At 34.5% G+C, this 19262-nt stretch overlaps 1 protein-coding gene across 3 annotated transcripts in view; it reads left to right on the forward strand.

Annotated features, from left to right (window-relative positions):
* The window catches only part of LOC123537864 (sodium bicarbonate cotransporter 3-like), a 51581-nt gene extending 33391 nt beyond the window's left edge, over nucleotides 1-18190 (forward strand). For all 3 annotated transcript variants that reach the window (XM_053530599.1, XM_053530598.1, XM_045321746.2), the window contains exons 14-20: nucleotides 2704-2868; nucleotides 7359-7537; nucleotides 9906-9978; nucleotides 14705-14773; nucleotides 15636-15812; nucleotides 16672-16791; nucleotides 17499-18190. In XM_053530599.1, coding sequence (XP_053386574.1) covers nucleotides 2704-2868; nucleotides 7359-7537; nucleotides 9906-9978; nucleotides 14705-14773; nucleotides 15636-15812; nucleotides 16672-16791; nucleotides 17499-17981 — 1266 coding nt within the window. In that variant the 3' untranslated portion in view covers nucleotides 17982-18190. The remainder of the gene's footprint in view (nucleotides 1-2703; nucleotides 2869-7358; nucleotides 7538-9905; nucleotides 9979-14704; nucleotides 14774-15635; nucleotides 15813-16671; nucleotides 16792-17498) is intronic.
* Nucleotides 18191-19262: the final 1072 nt, after the last annotated feature.

Below are 19262 nucleotides of genomic sequence, written 5' to 3' on the forward strand. Positions count from 1 at the left end.
GTACACTTATACGGCCCAGTCCTGTAAGTAATCAGTATATCGGAGGACAAACTGGTAAACAAAATGTCTCCTAAACAACATAGCTCTCCAGAGGGTTATATATGTGATAATACAATAATAAGAGTCAAAATAACAACTCGGTACTTCGTTGATGTTGGCTGTCTCAAATTATGGCATTAGTTTCAATTTTAATAATTTGTGAAACCTCAGACATGGCAAATAGCTCAAAAAAAAAAAAAAAAAAAAAAAAAAAAGGACACTGCATACTCGTAATATAATTCCTTCGTAACTGAACTCAAAGCATTGATTGTGTCCAGCGACAAATCACTGTTTGGGATATATTATATCTTAATAACTGGAATGCTGGATTTATTTCGGATTTATTCAATGAAGATTGTATTTTAACAAAATATTGGGTTATTTCTATACTGTGTAAGGATACATTTTCTCGTATAAACTATTTGTGTGTGAACTAACTTTGGTGGAACATTATTAAATCTACAAAACCAGATCAGAGATTTTGGATTCTCTAAATTAGGACTTTGTTCAAGAAATTTCTTTTGAGTATTTTTAGTTTCTTAAAATGCCTGTCTGGTAACACAATTTATAAAGAAAACCTCCAAAGTAAAGGAAACCTGCCCATATGTATATACTGATATAGCCTTGTTGTAGCAGTATATATGTCAAGCCGTATTTTATATATATATAGTCAACTGTTCTGAATTTAATGATATCCCTTAATGCAAAATATCTCTATATATTCAGTGTATCCTCGAGATCCAGTTCACTTTCAGAGAGAGAAAATATAGCTTCTCTGGTCCCAAACAGTTTAAAAGACTAAAATATCACTACTGGTTTGTGAGACATGAAAACAGAGATTTGAGTATATATATGCAAATGTTGAACCAGTACGAATGTGTAGTAGAATTCGGGCTCATATATAAAGCAGCACCGAAACTAATCTTATTAGGTTAGTGGACTTGCTGTGGCGTGTGCGTGTTCGTTTGTACTGCTAGGCGCTTTGCCGTAATTGGTCTGGTATATTGTGGCGGTGATTTAGTTCGTATAAATTCTGTCTACTATATAATAATTTATAATGCGAACTTGTATCCTAGCGGATCTCACATTATACAATTATCGACTTTTTCATAGGTTGATATCAGGATTTATCAACCCGAAAAGAGTTATATTCACCGAGCCGAATTGTTTTATTACATGAATAAATGTATAGTCAGTCTTGATATTACAATTGTATCTTTAATAAAGAAATAAGGAAATAAATATAAATTTAGACCAAATCAGGTTGATATTGGTTTTCCAAGCCCCTATTTTGATCTATTTTTATTTTCGTACTATTTATAACCCAAGATAGGTTGATATGATATGTACTCACTACTTTTCGAACCGTTTTAAGCCAATCAGAGAAACAATAGAACACAGTCATGTAATAAATGGGAAAGTCAACTGTTCTGAATTTAATGATATCCCTTAATGCAAAATATCTCTATATATTCAGTGTATCCTCGAGATCCAGTTCACTTTCAGAGAGAGAAAATATAGCTTCTCTGGTCCCAAACAGTTTAGAAGACTAAAATGTCACTACTGATTTGTGAGACAGGAAAACAGAGATTTGAGTATATATATGCAAATGTTGAACCAGTACGAATGTGTAGTAGAATTCGGGCTCGTATATAAAGCAGCACCGAAACTAATCTTATTGGGTTAGTGGACTTGCTGTGGCGTGTGCGTGTTCGTTTGTACTGCTAGGCGCTTTGCCGTAATTGGTCTGGTATATTGTGGCGGTGATTTAGTTCGTATAAATTCTGTCTACTATATATATATATATATATATATACTATTTTAGCTGCCTCGATAGCCTAGTGGCAGAGCGTCCACTTCGAGTGCGATAGGTCGTGGGTTCGATCCCCGGCCGTGTCATACCAAATACGTGAAAAATGGTACCAGTAGCTCCCTTGCTTGGCGCTCAGTTTTAAAAGGGAAACTGGCTTCTCTTCTCTCATACCCTCGTGGCGATGGATTCCATCAGGAATGAGGTGTCAAGAGTGATTAATATAAGTTGTGGAACTTGCTTCACAATCGACCTAAAATAAATTAGTATACACTAAACCTATTTTTATCGAAGACAAACTGTCAGTTCAATGACGTTATCAGTTTCCTTACACAGCATTCAGATGTACATACATTTTGCTTTAAGAAATGGAGAGATGCCCTTGTTTACGCTAGATCTAATTCTGTCATAGAGAGCTTAATATCAGTTTTTATTTGAAGTAAAAATTTATCATTTAATGTAAGAAATATCTTGCTAAGCTTAATTTACAGATCGCAAAGTGCATTTTTACCATGCGATGTACGGTAGTGCTTCCATATAATGGTTCCTTACGCTAGGCAAGAGGAAGGAAAGGGGTGGGAAGCTTTTGAAATCCGAGAGCCTTCTTTACTACAAACACGCTTTCAAACATCTAGAAACACCGACAGTCCATAGAAGGATATGAAAATCGATAGCGACGTAAAATAATATTTACATAAACATCGGTAACCATCCTTATCCTTTGTAGTTAAACATGCAGATATATAATTGCACATACCTTCATTTCACGTAGGACCATACATGTATATATAAGAAAAACGTATTCTAACGATATTGTAAAATTTGTCAAAAAGTACATTTCGTGTTCTTTTCAGCCAACAAAGCCTGGAAGATCTTGGTTTATCAACCCGATAAGCGACAAAAACCCATGGTGGGTGATACTGGTTAGTGCACTTCCGGCAGTACTAACAACCATTCTCATATTTATGGACCAGCAAATTACGGCTGTTATTGTAAACAGAAAAGAAAACAAACTAAAGGTATATGGTCAGATGCTTCTAAATCTGTCGACAATTTGTAGCTCTCGAATAAAGTTTTAGTTACGTAAAGCGTTTAGTTAGCATACAATACGCAGTTCATATCTACAATGAAGTGTTGCCATCCTTATCTCTTTATACGACAAATACTAAATACAAAACACACAAATAATTGTTTAAACTAAAAAGAATAATGAAAGTCATTTGCCCATATGAATAACATAAATTTTGTTTCGGCAATTGTTTTTGTTCGACATCGGCTGTATCATCGGCGGTAAGATTATTTAAGTACAATCGACAGGTTTGGTCTCACCGTTCGCACATTTAGGGCAAATTCGTTTCACTTCACGGGGTATGCAACCAGCTAGGCGTTCGTTTGTCTTCCCGGGACTGCCCGTGTATACCCGGCGTACGCCAATTTGCGCCGGTAGTACGAGATAGGCAAAGCAACAAATCATATATTTTCGCGATATAAATGTTAGTATGCTCGAGTTCCGATATGTCCAGTAGTAATATTTTTAAAGAAATGTGTGTGGTAAATACATTATATGTTTGGGAAATGTTCCAGGAATTCGGACTATAAACAGAACGTGAAAATAAGTTGGTCCAGTAATAGACCCAATTTAACAGAGTATGCCATAGCTTTGCTTTGTTAAGTTACATGCTCCCAAAGGCGGTCATACATGTGATTAGACAATAATTTATCTTCAGTTCGATTAATGCAGTGAATAAAAGCTGTAAATGTAAAATAGTTTACATGTACCGCTTTCCCATGTTGTTCCAATGCTTGATTTTGGGACAGTCAGTAGATGCTCATTACCCGCTGCCAGGAGGCGGTGGGTTTATTGATATGCTAAAATATTTTCGCGTGTGGGACATGAAGAAAGTCACGTGACAGGTTTTCGATCCTGTACATATTTTTTTGTTCGTAGATATTTGATACACTAATATTTTATCTAAATGATAATATATATATATATATATATATATATATATATATATATATATATATATATATATATATATATATATATATATATATATATTTTTTTTTTTTTTTTTTTTTAACCAGGTTTTCAACGAAAACCTGAGTTATTAGATTGGGGTAGATGTCGGTCGGGCGGGCGGGCGGCGGCGGCGGCGTAAAACTGGTGTTTCCGGTCAATAACTTTTGTTTCGGTAAAGATATTTGAATAAAACTTGGTACGTATGTAGCTTATATCAAGACAAAGGCTGGGATTGATTTTGGGGTTTCTGGGGTCAAGGTCAAGGTCACTGTTACTTAAAATAGAAAAAGGGTTTCCGGTCAATAACTTTTGTTTCGGTAAAGATATTTGAATAAAACTTGGTATGTATGTAGCTTATATCAAGACAAAGGCTGGGGTTGATTTTAGGGTTTCTGGGGTCAAGGTCAAGGTCACTGTTACTTAAAATAGAAAAAGGGTTTCCGGTCAATAACTTTTGTTTCGGTAAAGATATTTGAATAAAACTTGGTATGTATATAGCTTATATCAAGACAAAGGCTGGGATTGATTTTGGGGTTTCTGGGATTAAGGTCAAGGTCATTGTTACTAAAAATAAAGTTAGGGTTAGGTTAGGGTTAGGGTTAGCATATCTTCTACATGCATAGAGGGATTTTGATGAAAGTTGGCACAATTGTTCACCATCATGAGACGGAGTGTCATGCGCAAGAACCAGGTCCCTACATCTAAGGTCAAGGTCACACTTAGAGGTCAAAGGATACAAGAATGAAAACTTTGTCCGGAGCATATCTTCTTCATGCATAGAGGGATTTTGATGTAACTTGGCACAATTATACACCATCATGAGATGAAGTGTCTTGCGCAGTTCCCTTCTTTAGAATTACTTCCCTTTGTTGTTACTATAAATAGCTTATATTGTAACTTTTTCATTACTAGACGTAGGGAAAAATCGAGACCACTTTTCTGTAGTACAACATGCATGTTACATCCAATTTTGAGGTGTATTTTGACCAATCTCTCTCTGTTAAGGATTTCTGTGTGGACTTACAATTTTTTTTTTTGTATTTTTTTTTTTTTTTTTTTTTTTTTTTTTTTTTTAAGATTAACTTCCCTTAGTTGTTACTATAAATAACTTATATTGTAACTTTTTTATAATTGACCGTAGGGAAAAACCAAGACCACTTTTCTGTGGTACAACATAGTTGTTACTTTCTAATTTTAGGTGTATTTTAAGGTATCTCTACCTGGTAAGGAGTTTTCTTGTGGACTTAGAAAAACAAAAGAATTACAATGATTACTAAACAATCACAAAATTAAAATTACATCTGCAAATACAGGTGCTAGAGTAAAGAAATTTGCTGTGACGGGCGTATATTGTGACATTCTGGCACTCCTGTTTATTCTTATGAAAAGTGATGAAAACCTGGTTTCGTGGCATTGCCGCGTTTCTTGTTTCTTTTTAAAATAAGAAAAAAACTTGAGTCACGTGATACGTTTCGACCATCTTCATAACACAGTAACTTACAACCATTTCGGATGACTGTGACCTAATTCACTCGATCCTTTTGTTTACATTTTTATTTCTACAATATTCGCCTTTCATGTGGTACATTTGTCTTAGATACAAGAATTTTATAATTTGGTGGTGATGTAGGATTACCACGATTATCGGAGATTTGTGGAATTGTGTTTTTTTCTTAAAATTAAATTGTAAAAACAGGTTGTGTATGACGTCATCAATATCCGCGTGCATAACATGTAAACTGATCAGCTGTTCAGTGAGCTGATAACCTTTGATAGAGGAATAAGGTCAGTAATTCGGTCGAAAATGTGCTTCCGTGGTGTAGTCGAAAGAAGTCCATAATAAATAGATCCTAATTTTCCCATTTTTTGCGCAAATTCGTGTAGAACGAGTGCTTTAATTACCATTTTTCACTACTAGAATACATTCCGCATGAAATGAGACGGTTTTCATGTTCATACACACCACATGGCAAGTTTTGCAGATCGAAACCGGAAGTAGGTGTTTATTGCGCGGACGAGAGCAAATACGCGCCATTTTTAGGGCAGCAGACCACAACTGACTGGCATTTCACTAGGAACTACATAACCCCCTATTTTCTTTTTATTTTTTCGTTAATTTGTGATAGAACTTCCATGAAAAATAGGTGTAGGAAAAAGTGATGTTCTCTAAAGATACGTAAAGACGATCTGAAGTTGTCGTTTTTTATATGAAACAAAGAAGGATTTAAATTACTGACCTTTAACCTATAAGAGCTGAAACAAGACTTTCTCGAAACACATCGCAATTAGTCTTAATAGTCATAGATCGGTTGTATATGATATAAAAGAGTGTTTCCAATGCAAAATAATAGTGAAATTTGAAAATTTTTGAATTTTGACCATATTTTGAGTAGATGCGCCTATTCAGCAGCGATTTCTGGGATTAAAAAGCCAATATTTTGCCTCCAGAATGTCAGAAAATGCACAAAATGCATCCTTCTGGGTCTTATTCATGACGGAATGAATGATATTTCAGAATTCAAGTGAAAAATAATGCAAACGAGTGAAACTTTTACCAAAATATACAATAAAAGGACCATAGGTCCAAAATTTAGCCCAGTAAATTGGTAGGGGGTGGCTTCTATTAAATGTCTATATTTCTCTAAAATCTCGAAATTTCACAATGAAACTTGGCAATATGTTGGTATTACATCTTTCATGAAAATAGAAATGAAAATTGTGTGATATTTGATAAGAAACATTTCTTCTAGAGATGAGTAAATGGAAATGTGTTTACATTACTTTTGTTAGGATTCTGGTAGGAAAGTGTGGTTAGTTTGCATAAACTAAAGATATTAGATTTTTTAGGATATAATTTAATATATTTACATTGCCATGACCTGCAGATGACCCCAATTATTTTTGAGATCATTAAAAGGACATTCAATATGACTGATCTGAATATACATTTCTGGCGGAGGAAAAACTTTTGACTTGTAATTGAACTGGTACCCTATATCCATGAAACCGGGAGAAGTGAAATCGTCTTGATCCTCTACCATCTGTCAGTGCTAATTCATTAGACAGTGTTTAACCGTAGAAATCTTGACACATTCTGATCACTGTCAGTTAACCTGTTAACCTGACGTTAGGTTTAGTGTGAAAGACAGTGAGATACTGACTCAACTTGATTGTTGTAGTAATATTTTTTTTCTATGGCGTGGAGGATAATGTTATAAGTTTGTTGTGGTTTGATTTCATTGACGTATCCATAAAATCCTTTAAAACTAGTCCCAAGCAAATGTTATTTCACAGTATATTAATCAACAATCGATTTTCATATTTTAATCAATTATCCAACTGAAAAATCAGAACATCTCGATATAGATAGCCTGTGTATGCTAAAACATTGTATATTTTATACATATTTCGCATGTATGAAAAAGAAATGGAAAGATAAAATCTTGTGTTTTTTGTAGTACAACATGTCTTTGTTTGCATTTACAGAAAGGTTCAGGATATCATTTAGACATGCTGATTGTTGGAATACTTGTTGTAGTCCTTGGGGTGTTAGGGTTACCATGGTTCGTAGCCGCAACAGTCACTGCGCTTGCGCACATCATGAGCTTGAGGAAGGTATCTGAATGCACGGCTCCCGGTGAAAAAGCAGTCTTCCTCGGTGTACGGTAGGTAAAATGGCAAACTTCGTTTGCCTTTTCTGTAATCTACTCACATACAGTCAAATGTTCTCATTCATTCATAACATAAACATGACATAAAGTATTGTCTTACAAAAGCAAGCTGTTTATTGTTTTTACTAAAAAATCGCCGTGCAACATTATGTAGAGGCATGACTGTATACGTCACAAAAGACAGCATGTTAAGACCAACTTTAGCAAAATGCTTCTTACAAGGTTTTTGACAATGTAATTAGTTAAAATAGCAATAAGAAACTTTTTCGAGGTATTTCTTGAACCATGTCAGTATGTTGTCCTTATATATGGATATAGTAGAGAAGTATACAGTAAAACAAGATTTAAGCAAATATCGGGGGGTGATCAGAAATACAAGTAACGCTATGCAATTACCTTATGCGCACCCTCCACTCATAATAACTAAATACAGAGCTTAACCTCACCAGTCCCGCTTCAATAATATCAACTTTATATTGTTACCCCAAATCTGTTGATTAATACATCGTCAAAACTTGGTTTAATATATGTAACGATTATTGTTTCTAGTCATAAAAAAGATGCTTGAAAGATTATAAAGTATTTGTAGTTAATGTAATCCTGCACGTTTGATAAATCGGAAGTAATGGCGTAACGTCATTGTATCCGAAAAACGTAGAATAAATTCTGAATTCGACTCGTAAGGAAATGAAAATTGTTTTATGAATTAATGACAACCGGGCAACAGCAAAGTCACTGTCTTTCTAAACTTACAAATGATATTAAAACATCTGATACGATATATAATTACAATAAAATGTTTATTTAAACTTAGCTTGAAATGTGCGGATTTCTTTAATCATCGGCAAATATCTCAAAAACGAGCACGCGGGCGTATACGTTTTATTTCAACATATATATAGGTCATGTGGTTATTTACGATTCATTAAAATATACACTGTAGAAAAAATTCTATTCGCGAATTTTTTATCAAAATCGTGATTTTCCGACAGCGAACCATTACGAAAACATGTGAGATTATTTTTTTTTCCGATCAGTCCACCATAAAATCGACCACACGCCCCCTATCTTTTTTATTTGCCGAATGTTCTAAAAGTATATTTTGAAGTTTTGGAAAACCACGGTTTAATCAATTTCTACATCGCAGAAAAAATTGTGATCCCAACTTGCAGAAGTACCTTATTTTTTGTCATATAAGCAATATTTTTATGCATTAGAGGTAAAACCATTCCGCGGATGGTTAACACATTCTGAAAATGGACTGATATTGGTAGTGATCATTTTTCCAGCATGAAAACAGATCTGTTAAAAGCTTTCTTTAAAAGAAATGTTTCTTATCAAATTTCACACCATTTTCATCTCTATTTCCAAGAAAGATGTAATACCAAACATATTGCCAAGTTTCTTTGTGAACTTTCGAGATTTTAGAGAAATATAGACATTTAATAGAAGCCACCCCCTACCCATTTTACAGGGCTAAATTTTGGCCTTATTGACCTTTTATTGTATATTTCGGTAAAAGTTTCACTTGTTTGCATCATTTTTCACTGGGATTCTGAAACATCATTCCTTCCGTCATGAATAAGACCCAGAAGGATGCATTTTGTGCATTTTCTGACATTCTGGAGACAAAGTATTGGCTTTTTAATCCCAGAAATCGCTGCTGAAATAGGCGCATCTACATAAAATAAGGTCAAAATTCAAAAATTTTCAAATTTCATTATTATTTTGCATTGGAAACACTCTTTTATATCATATACAACCGATTTATGGCTATAAAGACTAATTGCGATGTGTTTCGAGAATAATCTTAATTCAGCTCTTATAGGTTAAAGGTCAGTAATTCAAATCCTTCTTTGTTTCATATAAAAAACGACAACTTCATGTCGTCTTTACGTATCTTTAGAGAACATCACTTTTTCCTAACCAATTTTTCATGAAAGTTCTATCACAAATTAACGAAAAAATGAAAAGAAAATAGGGGGTTGAATAGTTCCTAGTGAAATGCCAGTCAATTGTGGTCTGCTACCCTAAAAATGGCGCATATTTGCTCTCCTCCGCGCAATAAACACCTACTTCCGGTTTCGATCTACAAAACTTGCCATGTGGGTTGTATGAACATGAAAACCGTCTCATTTCATGCAGAATGTATTCTAGTAGCGAAAAAGTGTGATTAAAGCACTCGTTCTACACGAATTTGCGCAGAAAATGAGAAAATTAGGATCTATTTATTATGGGCTTCTTTCGACTACACCACGGAAGCACATTTTCGACCGAATTACTGACCTTATTCCTATAAAACATTTTTTATATTTTATGTTTAAAGGACCTATGGAGACCTCATTACAATTTTTATTTTCAGGGAGCAAAGAGTAACATCATTACTTGTTGGTATTTTTAGCGGTTTAGCCGTTCTATTTACATCTGTCTTGCGTGTAAGTATTCCCTGACTCATTTCCAATTATCTGAAATGGTCGTGCACTTTACGATTTAAAGCTGGTAGATAACAGACCACTTTATAAATCTTAAATCTGGTATATAACTGACCACTGCATGTAGTTTAAATATAGTATATAACAGCATTTGTATGTAGCTGAAATCTGGTAGATAAATGGGCGTTGTATGTAGCTTTAATCTGGTAGATACCTGAGCATTTTATGTAGCTTAAATCTGGTAGATAACTGAGCATTTTATAAAGCTGAAATCTGGTAGATAACTGAGTATTTTATGTAGCTTTAATCTGATTGATACCTGAGCATTTTATGTAGCTTTAATCAGGTAGATAACTGAGTATTTTATGTAGCTTTAATCTGGTAGATACCTGAGCATTTTATGTAGCTGTAATCTGGTAGATACCTAAGCATTTTATGTAGCTTAAATCTCGTAGATAACTGAGCATTTTATGCAGCTTAAATCTGGTATACAACTGACCAGTGCATGTTGTTTAAATTTGGTATATAAATGACCACAGTATGTAGTTTAAATCTGGTATATAACTGACGACTGCCTGTAGTTAAATCTGGCATATAACTGAACATTTGTTTGTAGCTGTAATCTGGTAAATAACTGACCACTGCATGTAGCTTAAATCTGGTATATAACTGACCACAGCATTTAGTTTAAATCTGGTATATAACTGACCACTGCATGTAGTTTAAATCTGGTATATAATTGACCACTGAATTTAGTTTAAATCTGGTAGATAACTGAGTATTTATATGTAGCTTAAATCTGGTAGATAACTGAGCATTGTATGTAGCTTAAATCTGGTAGATAACTGAGCATTTGTATGTAGCTTAAATCTTGTAGATAACTAAGCATTTTATGTAGCTTAAATCTGGTAGATAACTGGGCATTTGTATGTAGCTTAAATGTGGTAGATAACTAGGAATTGTATGTAGCTTAAATCTGGTAGATAACTGAGCATTTGTATGTAGCTTGAATCTGGTAGATAACTGAGCATTTGTATGTAGCTTAAATCTGGTAGATAACTGGGCATTGTATGTAGGTTAAATGTGGTAGATAACTAGGCATTGTATGTAGCTTAAATCTGGTAGATAACTGAGCATTTGTATGTAGCTTAAATCTGGTAGATAACTGAGCATTTGTATGTAGCTTAAATCTGGTAGATAACTGGGCATTGTATGTAGGTTAAATCTGGTAGATAACTGAGCATTTGTATGTAGGTTAAATCTGGTAGATAACTGAGCATTTGTATGTAGCTTAAATCTGGTAGATAACTGAGCATTTGTATGTAGCTTAAATCTTGTAGATAACTTGGCGTTGTACGTAGCTTAAATCTGGATGATAAGTGAGCATTTGTATGTAACTTAAATCTGGTAGTTAACTGAGCATTTGTATTTAGCTTGAATCTGGTAGATAACTGAGCATTTGTATGTAGCTTAAATCTGGTAGATAACTGAGCATTTGTATGTAGCTTAAATCTGGTAGATAACTGGGCATTGTATGTAGCTTAAATCTGGTAGATAACTGAGCATTTGTATGTAGCTTAAATCTGGTAGATAACTGAGCATTTGTATGTAGCTTAAATCTGGTAGATAACTGAGCATTTGTATGTAGCTTAAATCTTGTAGATAACTTGGCGTTGTACGTAGCTTAAATCTGGATGATAAGTGAGCATTTGTATGTAACTTAAATCTGGTAGATAACTGAGCATTTGTATGTAGCTTAAATCTGGTATATAACTGAGCATTTGTATATAGCTTAAATCTGGTAGATAACTGAGCATTTGTATGTAGCTTAAATCTTGTAGATAACTTGGCGTTGTACGTAGCTTAAATCTGGATGATAAGTGAGCATTTGTATGTAGCTTAAATCTGGTAGATAACTGAGCATTTGTATTTAGTATATAACTGAGCATTTTTATATAGCTTAAATCTGGTAGATAACTGAGCATTGTATATAGCTTAAATCTTGTAGATAACTGACGACTGTATGTAGCTTAAATCCTGTAGATAACTTGGCGTTGTATGTAGCTTAAATCTGGTATATAAGTGAGCATTTGTATGTAACTTAAATCTCTGGTAGATAACTGAGCATTTGTATGTAGCTTAAATCTAGTAGATAACTGAGCATTTGTATTTAGCATAAAACTGGTATATAACTGAGCATTTTTATATAGCTTAAATCTGGTAGATAACTGAGCATTGTATATAGCTTAAATCTTGTAGATAACTGACGACTGTGTGTAGCTTAAATCTTGTAGATAACTTGGCATTTTATGTAGCTTAAATCTGGTATATAAGTGAGCATTTGTATGTAACTTAAATCTGGTAGATAACTGAGCATTTGTATGTAGCTTAAATCTGGTAGATAACTGAGCATTTGTATGTAGCTTAAATCTGGTAGATAACTGAGCATTGTATATAGCTTAAATCTTGTAGATAACTGACGACTGTATGTAGCTTAAATCTGGTAGATAACTGAGCATTTTATGTAGTTTAAATCTCGTACATAACTGGGGGTTTGTATGTAGCTTAAATCTGGTAGATAACTGAGCATTTGCATGTAGCTTAAATCTGTTAGATAACTGAGGAAATTATGTAGTTGTAATCTGGTATATAACTGAGAATTTGTATGTAGTTAAAATCTGGTATATAACTGACCACTGTATGTAGTTTAAATCTGGTATATAACTGATCACTGCATGTAGTTTAAATCTGGTATATAACTGAGCATTTGTAAGAATAGCTTGTGCCCGATGGGTGCCCACGTATTAACCGAGGAGCAAAAGGCCAATATTGTCAAATATGCTAAAGAAACGCTGAAACAAATTCTCAAATTTATCGCACAATGTCACAGCTCCTAACAGGAGTTGAGACCTAGATATACTGTTATGAGCAACACAATCGCGTTGACAAGAGGAAATGGCTGCGAAAAGTTGTCCGTAAGCTAGTAATTGCAAAAAGAACTGTGTCAAAAAGGTTTTGTATTCCATTTTCTTTAACTCAATGAGTACTAATGTACAAGTTCCTACACTGTCAGAAATGTCAGGCACTGGAAATTTTTATGTAGACAAAGTTGTTTAACGAAAATACTAAAAAAATGCAAAAGAATGCGCCCAAGGACTGGCCTTTGTGGTATCCAGTAGATCCATGACAACTCTGCGAGTGACAAAAATGCCATCGTTCAAATGTTTCTGAGGGATGAAAAATTGGTACAAGTCTGCATATTTCATCACGTTTGTCATCTTTTTTAGAATTGCCCTCGTTTGTAGCTGAAATATGGTATATAACTTATAAGTATATGCAGCTGAAATCCGTTATATTACTGACTACTATATGTAGCAGCTTAAATCTGGTATATGACTGACCGCTATATGTAGCTTAAATTTAATAGATAACTGACCACTGTATGTTGCCTAAATTTGGTGGGGACATGAATAGTGTATCTAGCAACAGCTGACCATTGAGGACTGTACGAAACCTTAATCTGGTAGATAACTGACCAAGAAAGGTAGCTTAATCTGGTAGATAACTGACCACTGTACGTTGCCTAAAGCTTGTAAAAGTAATCAGCACGGTATCTAACTTGCAGCTTTTAAATAACTGACGACTGCGGACTGTTTGTAGCTTAAATCTGGTAGATAACATACCGCTGCATGTAGTTAACATCTATTATATGACTGACTGATGTATAAACGTCCGCTTAGCTCAGTAGGGAGAGCGTTGGTCTACGGATCATGGGGTCGCGAGTTCGATCCTCGGGCGGGCGTATGTTTTCCGTGACGATTTGATAAAAGATATTGTGCCTGAAATCATTCGTCCTCCACCTCTGATAATTCATGTGCGGAAGTTGGCCGTTACTTGCGGAGAACAGGTTTGTACTGGTACAGAATCCAGTAACACTGGTTAGGTTAACTGCCCTGAAATACTGTTGAAAAACGGCGTTAAACCCTAAACAAACAAACAAGACTGATGTATAATTTTAATCAGATAGACAAAGGATCATTGTATGTAGCTGTAATCTAGTATATAAATATATGTTGTCTAAATCTGATATAAAAATAACCAGTTTATATCTAACTTAAAGCAAGTAGACAACTGACCATTGTTGTCTATACGTAGCCTAAATTAAGTCGAAAAATGACCACTGTATGTAACTTACAGTTATTAGATAATTGAGCACTGCGACCTGTTTGTGGCTTAAGTATGGTACAAAACTGACCACTGTTTGTAGCTTAAATCTAGTCTGTGACTAACAAATGTATATAGCGGAAATCAGGTAATTTATAACCCACTGCGTGTAACTTAAATCTGGTAAATAAATGACCACAGTATGTAGCTTATATCTGGAAGATAACTAACCACAGTTGCTGAATAAATCTGGCATATAAATGACCATAATCTGTAGCTTAAATCTGGAAATTATAAGTGACAATTGTATATAGCCGAAATCTTGTGACAAAAACTGTATGTAGCTTGGATGGTTTAACGAAAGATAACGGGTGTTTTTAGGGAGCAGGTGTGGGGCGACTTTAGCGTCGTTTTCAACAGTATTTTAATAATTTAACAACAGGCAGTTAACCTTACCAGTCAACATTACTCCTGGCATTTCTGTGTCTTTTATTTATGTAGCTACCTTATCTTTTTCAGATTTTCATGTTTTAAGCTGTAATTTTCTGATTTGTATAAACTTCAGCATATTCCAATGCCAGTTCTATACGGAGTATTTTTATACATGGGAGTAGCACCTCTATCCGGTATGCAGGTATGTTTTTAACTTCACAATATCCAGTATTTAGTACATTTATGTGAGAAGTTTTAAAGTTGAAAATCGGATAAAATATCTTAGTTGTCAACAGTCATTATTTTTCGTCATCGATAAATGACATCTTCGACACTGACAGACTTTCATTATTGGATGAGCTTCGTGCATTTTGTTCATGATTTTATTTACTAGCTTCGAGAAGGATAGATTAATATTCCAGATGACAACTGCCACAAAATTAAAAGTTTTCTTTTCCAGGTAATTATATTATGCGGAAAAAATGTGCTTTTATGTAGAAGTTGTCATTTGGAATGTTAATCTAACCTATATATATATATATATATATATATATATATATATATATATATATATATATATATATAATCTTACCTTTATATATCACGTATTAAAAGTTTTCACCTCCATAAAACATCTTTGAATTACACTGACTACGAGACAGGATATAGAAATAGTGAGAAAAATAAATGTTCATACAGTGCTTAGTGTATACAATACCTAAGTACTGTCACTTGCCCCTCATCGATGTGGGTTCGAGCCTCACTCGGGGTTGAATTCTTCATGTGAGGTAGCCATCCAGCTGGTTACGGAAGGTCGGTGGTTCTACCCAGGTGCCTGCTCTTGATGAAATAATACATGGAGGGGCACCTGGGGTCTTCCTCCCCCATCAAAGCTGGAAAGTCGCTATATGACCTAGAATTGTGTCGGTGCGAAAAAAAAAAAACAGAAAAAAATAACACCTAAGTACTGTCAGCTTTATAAGCCTTAAAGAAGGAGAAGTATCATTTCATAATCTCATGTAAAGGACAAAGGTGATTTATCATTTATTTGTATTCTGTTTAAGCTGATTCAGAGAATACTCCTTATCTTCATGCCGGCTAAATACCAGCCAGATTATTCCTATATCCGGAACGTGCCAATCAAGCGCGTGCATCTCTTCACGCTGATCCAGATCATTTGTTTGGCCGTGCTTTGGGTTGTGAAAAGTGTCAAAGTCATCTCGATTGGGTTCCCGTTGATGGCAAGTAATATTTCAAAATTACGAGTGTATCGTGCAGATGTTGTTAAACGAATAGATGTAAATCTGTTGAATATTCTGTTTGAACGTTGAGCACTTTTCGATTTTGTTTTGTCAGAGATTTACAAGACGTAGTTCAAAAGTATTTTATGTTGGAACATTTACAATTATATATATAAAAATGTAAAACACTTTAACTTTAAGGATCAATTCGCTGTTCCAAGAATTTCTTTTAAAGTATTTTATACTAGTTGTTATGTTCAAAGTATGACTTTACACATTACCATGTATTTCATACATAAAACTTCTAAGAGATGATTATCTTTTAATTGAACACCAAGGTAGTTCTGCATGTTTGATTGACCGGAAGTAATGTCGTAACGTCATTTAACAAGTCTCTCTTTAATCATGATAAAATATTTTGAAATCCAACACACGGACTTTACAGTTTATTTCACCATATGATAGACCATATTCTAGTTTATAACTGTATTACAGTCCACATGGTAGATAAAATCCTGTTTGCGAAAATTACATCAAAACTGTAATTTTCCCATGAACTCCCAAACATGTGTGGGATTCAAGTTTTTCAGACCAATTAAGCAAAAATTAAAGTATAAGATTCCCTTTTACATTCGAAGTTTTGATAAGTCGCCATTTGATCAAATTCTTCATTGCAAAAGAAGGTTGATCCGAATGTGCGGAAGTCAGTTAGACCGATATGCGTTAGGAGCATATGTGCGACTTTTATGAAATTGATTTTGTTTGGGTGCTAATATGTGTACGTACGTGTACCATCTAATTTTAGTTTGTATGATAATAATATCAAGGATTGTATCACATGTAATTCATCCTGTTTTAGGTACTGATAATTTGCTTTCTACGTAAAGCATTAGACAAGGTGTTTACGCAAAGAGAATTAAGCTGGCTTGATGACATATTACCGGCAACACAGGGCAACCAAACTTTACTGCAAATCAAGGTATGTTTTCCAGGGTCGACACGGGGCAGACAAGCTTTATTTGAAATCAAGGTATATTTCCATGGGTAATGCAGGGCAGGGAAGCTTTCTTGGGAATCAGGTAAGGTTTCCCGGGGAAACACAGGGTAGACTAGCTTTTCTGGAAATCAGGTAAGGTTTTCGGCGGCAACACAGCATAGACAATCTTTATTTGAAATCAAGGTAGATCTCGGGTCTAGAAATACAGGAAGTTTTGTTCTTCAACAAATCGGAAAATCCTTTTCCGACTTTGCAAAAATCGTTTCTCAAAATAGTGTTATTTCTCACCCATCTTTATTGATTGGTTATTTTTTTCTGTCAGAGAAGAATGAATTTGAGCCAAACTTTATAAAATTGCCCAGTCTTGATAAATATCGTTGACTTGATTTGATTAAAAATTCAAACCAAATTAAATGAAGCATTCTATGTCCATAAATTTCTTGTACCAACTTTGTAGTTTAAGGAGTTATAAGAAAGGCGGGCGTGTGTTGCTGTCGAAGACCAACTAATATCTATTTTTTCAATTTTCCTTTTGGGATACATTCAAACATGTCTCCCCTATTGCAAACAGTTTTTGTGTCATTTCAATAAACTTTATGATTTAGAGTTAAGTAGTTAAATATTTAATCAGATGTGATAATATTTCAGAGAAAGAAGATCTGTTGTATCTATCACACTGTCTATTTCAGATCGATGATGAAACACCTATAGCTCAGGAATCCGAGAAGGAAATTGAAAACCAGACAGTTGGCCGGGTGAGAAAATTGTCCTCTGAAACCGGCAAGCGGCTTAGCAGAGAGACATCAGCACGAAGAGGAAGTGCGACATTCGTCTGCAAGACTGACATTGATCGAATAAAAGCCATGACACCGGAAGTTATCACTCGCAGACGACAGTCTCTCGCAATGGCGGCCAGACGTAAACAGTCAATGGGTACAGTAGGGCTAGGAGTTGACAGTCGTAAATTTTCGACACCTCTCATGTTTGCACGTCAAATGTCGGTTGATCTTTCCTCTGGATCATTCAGAAAATCTTCTGTGGAAGAAAGCCAACTTAGATTAAACAGAATGTTGTCATTACCAGCAACGATTACAGATGTAAGTGAAAACGAAGAGGAAATAGAAGAGACTGAAACAGATATTGCTCGTGATTCTGAAATAACGAAGTTTTAGATTCAATACATTTTGTTTGCAGTTGTGGCGCAATTTTATTTCAAATCAAGTTTTGATTAAGTTGATAAAGCCCCATATATGTAGAAAGCAGACACGTATGTTATTACTTAAGATGAAGAACTGCTTTTTCATTTTGATATTACTAAATTATGAAAAGTGTATGGCATTGTGTCCCTGTTTGCATCAATGCATTTGACTTTTAATATCTAAATGCATTAGACTTTAAACATATAACCACATAAATTTTGGCATGCATTATATGACAAGAAACACTTCAATGTTGCTTCATGACGGCTGTTAGTAATTTTTCTACTATAGAATTAAGACTTTGATAAAGATTGTTAACATAAAGTGACTGATGTTTCTGTGCGCAGGTACTTCGTTCTAAGAAATGTAAACTGTTTTTATATATATTTCGATTTACACAGTTCATTCAGATTCAGGTTCTATGATTTGTTCAATCAGTTCAGTTAAAAAAGACTAAGATGTCTCTACTGATATGTGAGTCAAGAAAACAGAGATTTGAGTATATATGCAAATGTTGAACTAGTACGAATGTGTGGTACAATTCGGGCGTGTATATAAAGCAGCATTGTAACTAATCTTATTGGGATTAGTGGACTTGCTGTGGCATGTGCGTGTTCGTTTGTATTGATAGGCGCTTTGCCGTAATTGGTCTGTATTATTGTGGTGCCACGCATAAACTCTCTACTATAAATTTGCATATTGAGCTACACTCTAACATGTTAACTAATCTACAGATACATCTATACATAGTGTGTACTGTTGCATAGTACTGTTAATACACACAAGCCTGTTGCTTTTACACAAACTATATGACGTAATTGGTCATGTTTTTAAAAATGAAATTTGGATCTGGTATTATTTTAGATCGAGAAAAAAGTAATATTAGTTCTGTTTAAAGGATCGAATTGGCCTTTATTTGGATTGTATTATCTTTGCTTTGATTGTTTGCCTGCCGCCAAAAACAAAATTTGCAAAACTGAACAAACATGCATATTTAACAAATAATCAAAGCCTTCAAGTGGTTTATCGTCTAATTTACAACGGTTCAGAGTTCAGACGCGTGTGAATACTAAAGCATCTGAACGTTGAACCTTTGCAAATTAGACGATAAATGACAAGAAGGCATTGATTGTTTTCATTCTGACCTGCTCATGGATATATTTTAATTAATATTATGCTGGACTTCATTTACCCGAGGAGTAATGTATCGGACGTCATGCGACAATTTAACGTCATAATTGACGCCATAATACT

Source organism: Mercenaria mercenaria, chromosome 18 (assembly GCF_021730395.1).
Source record: "Mercenaria mercenaria strain notata chromosome 18, MADL_Memer_1, whole genome shotgun sequence".
NCBI classification, from domain to species: Eukaryota; Metazoa; Mollusca; class Bivalvia; order Venerida; family Veneridae; genus Mercenaria; species Mercenaria mercenaria.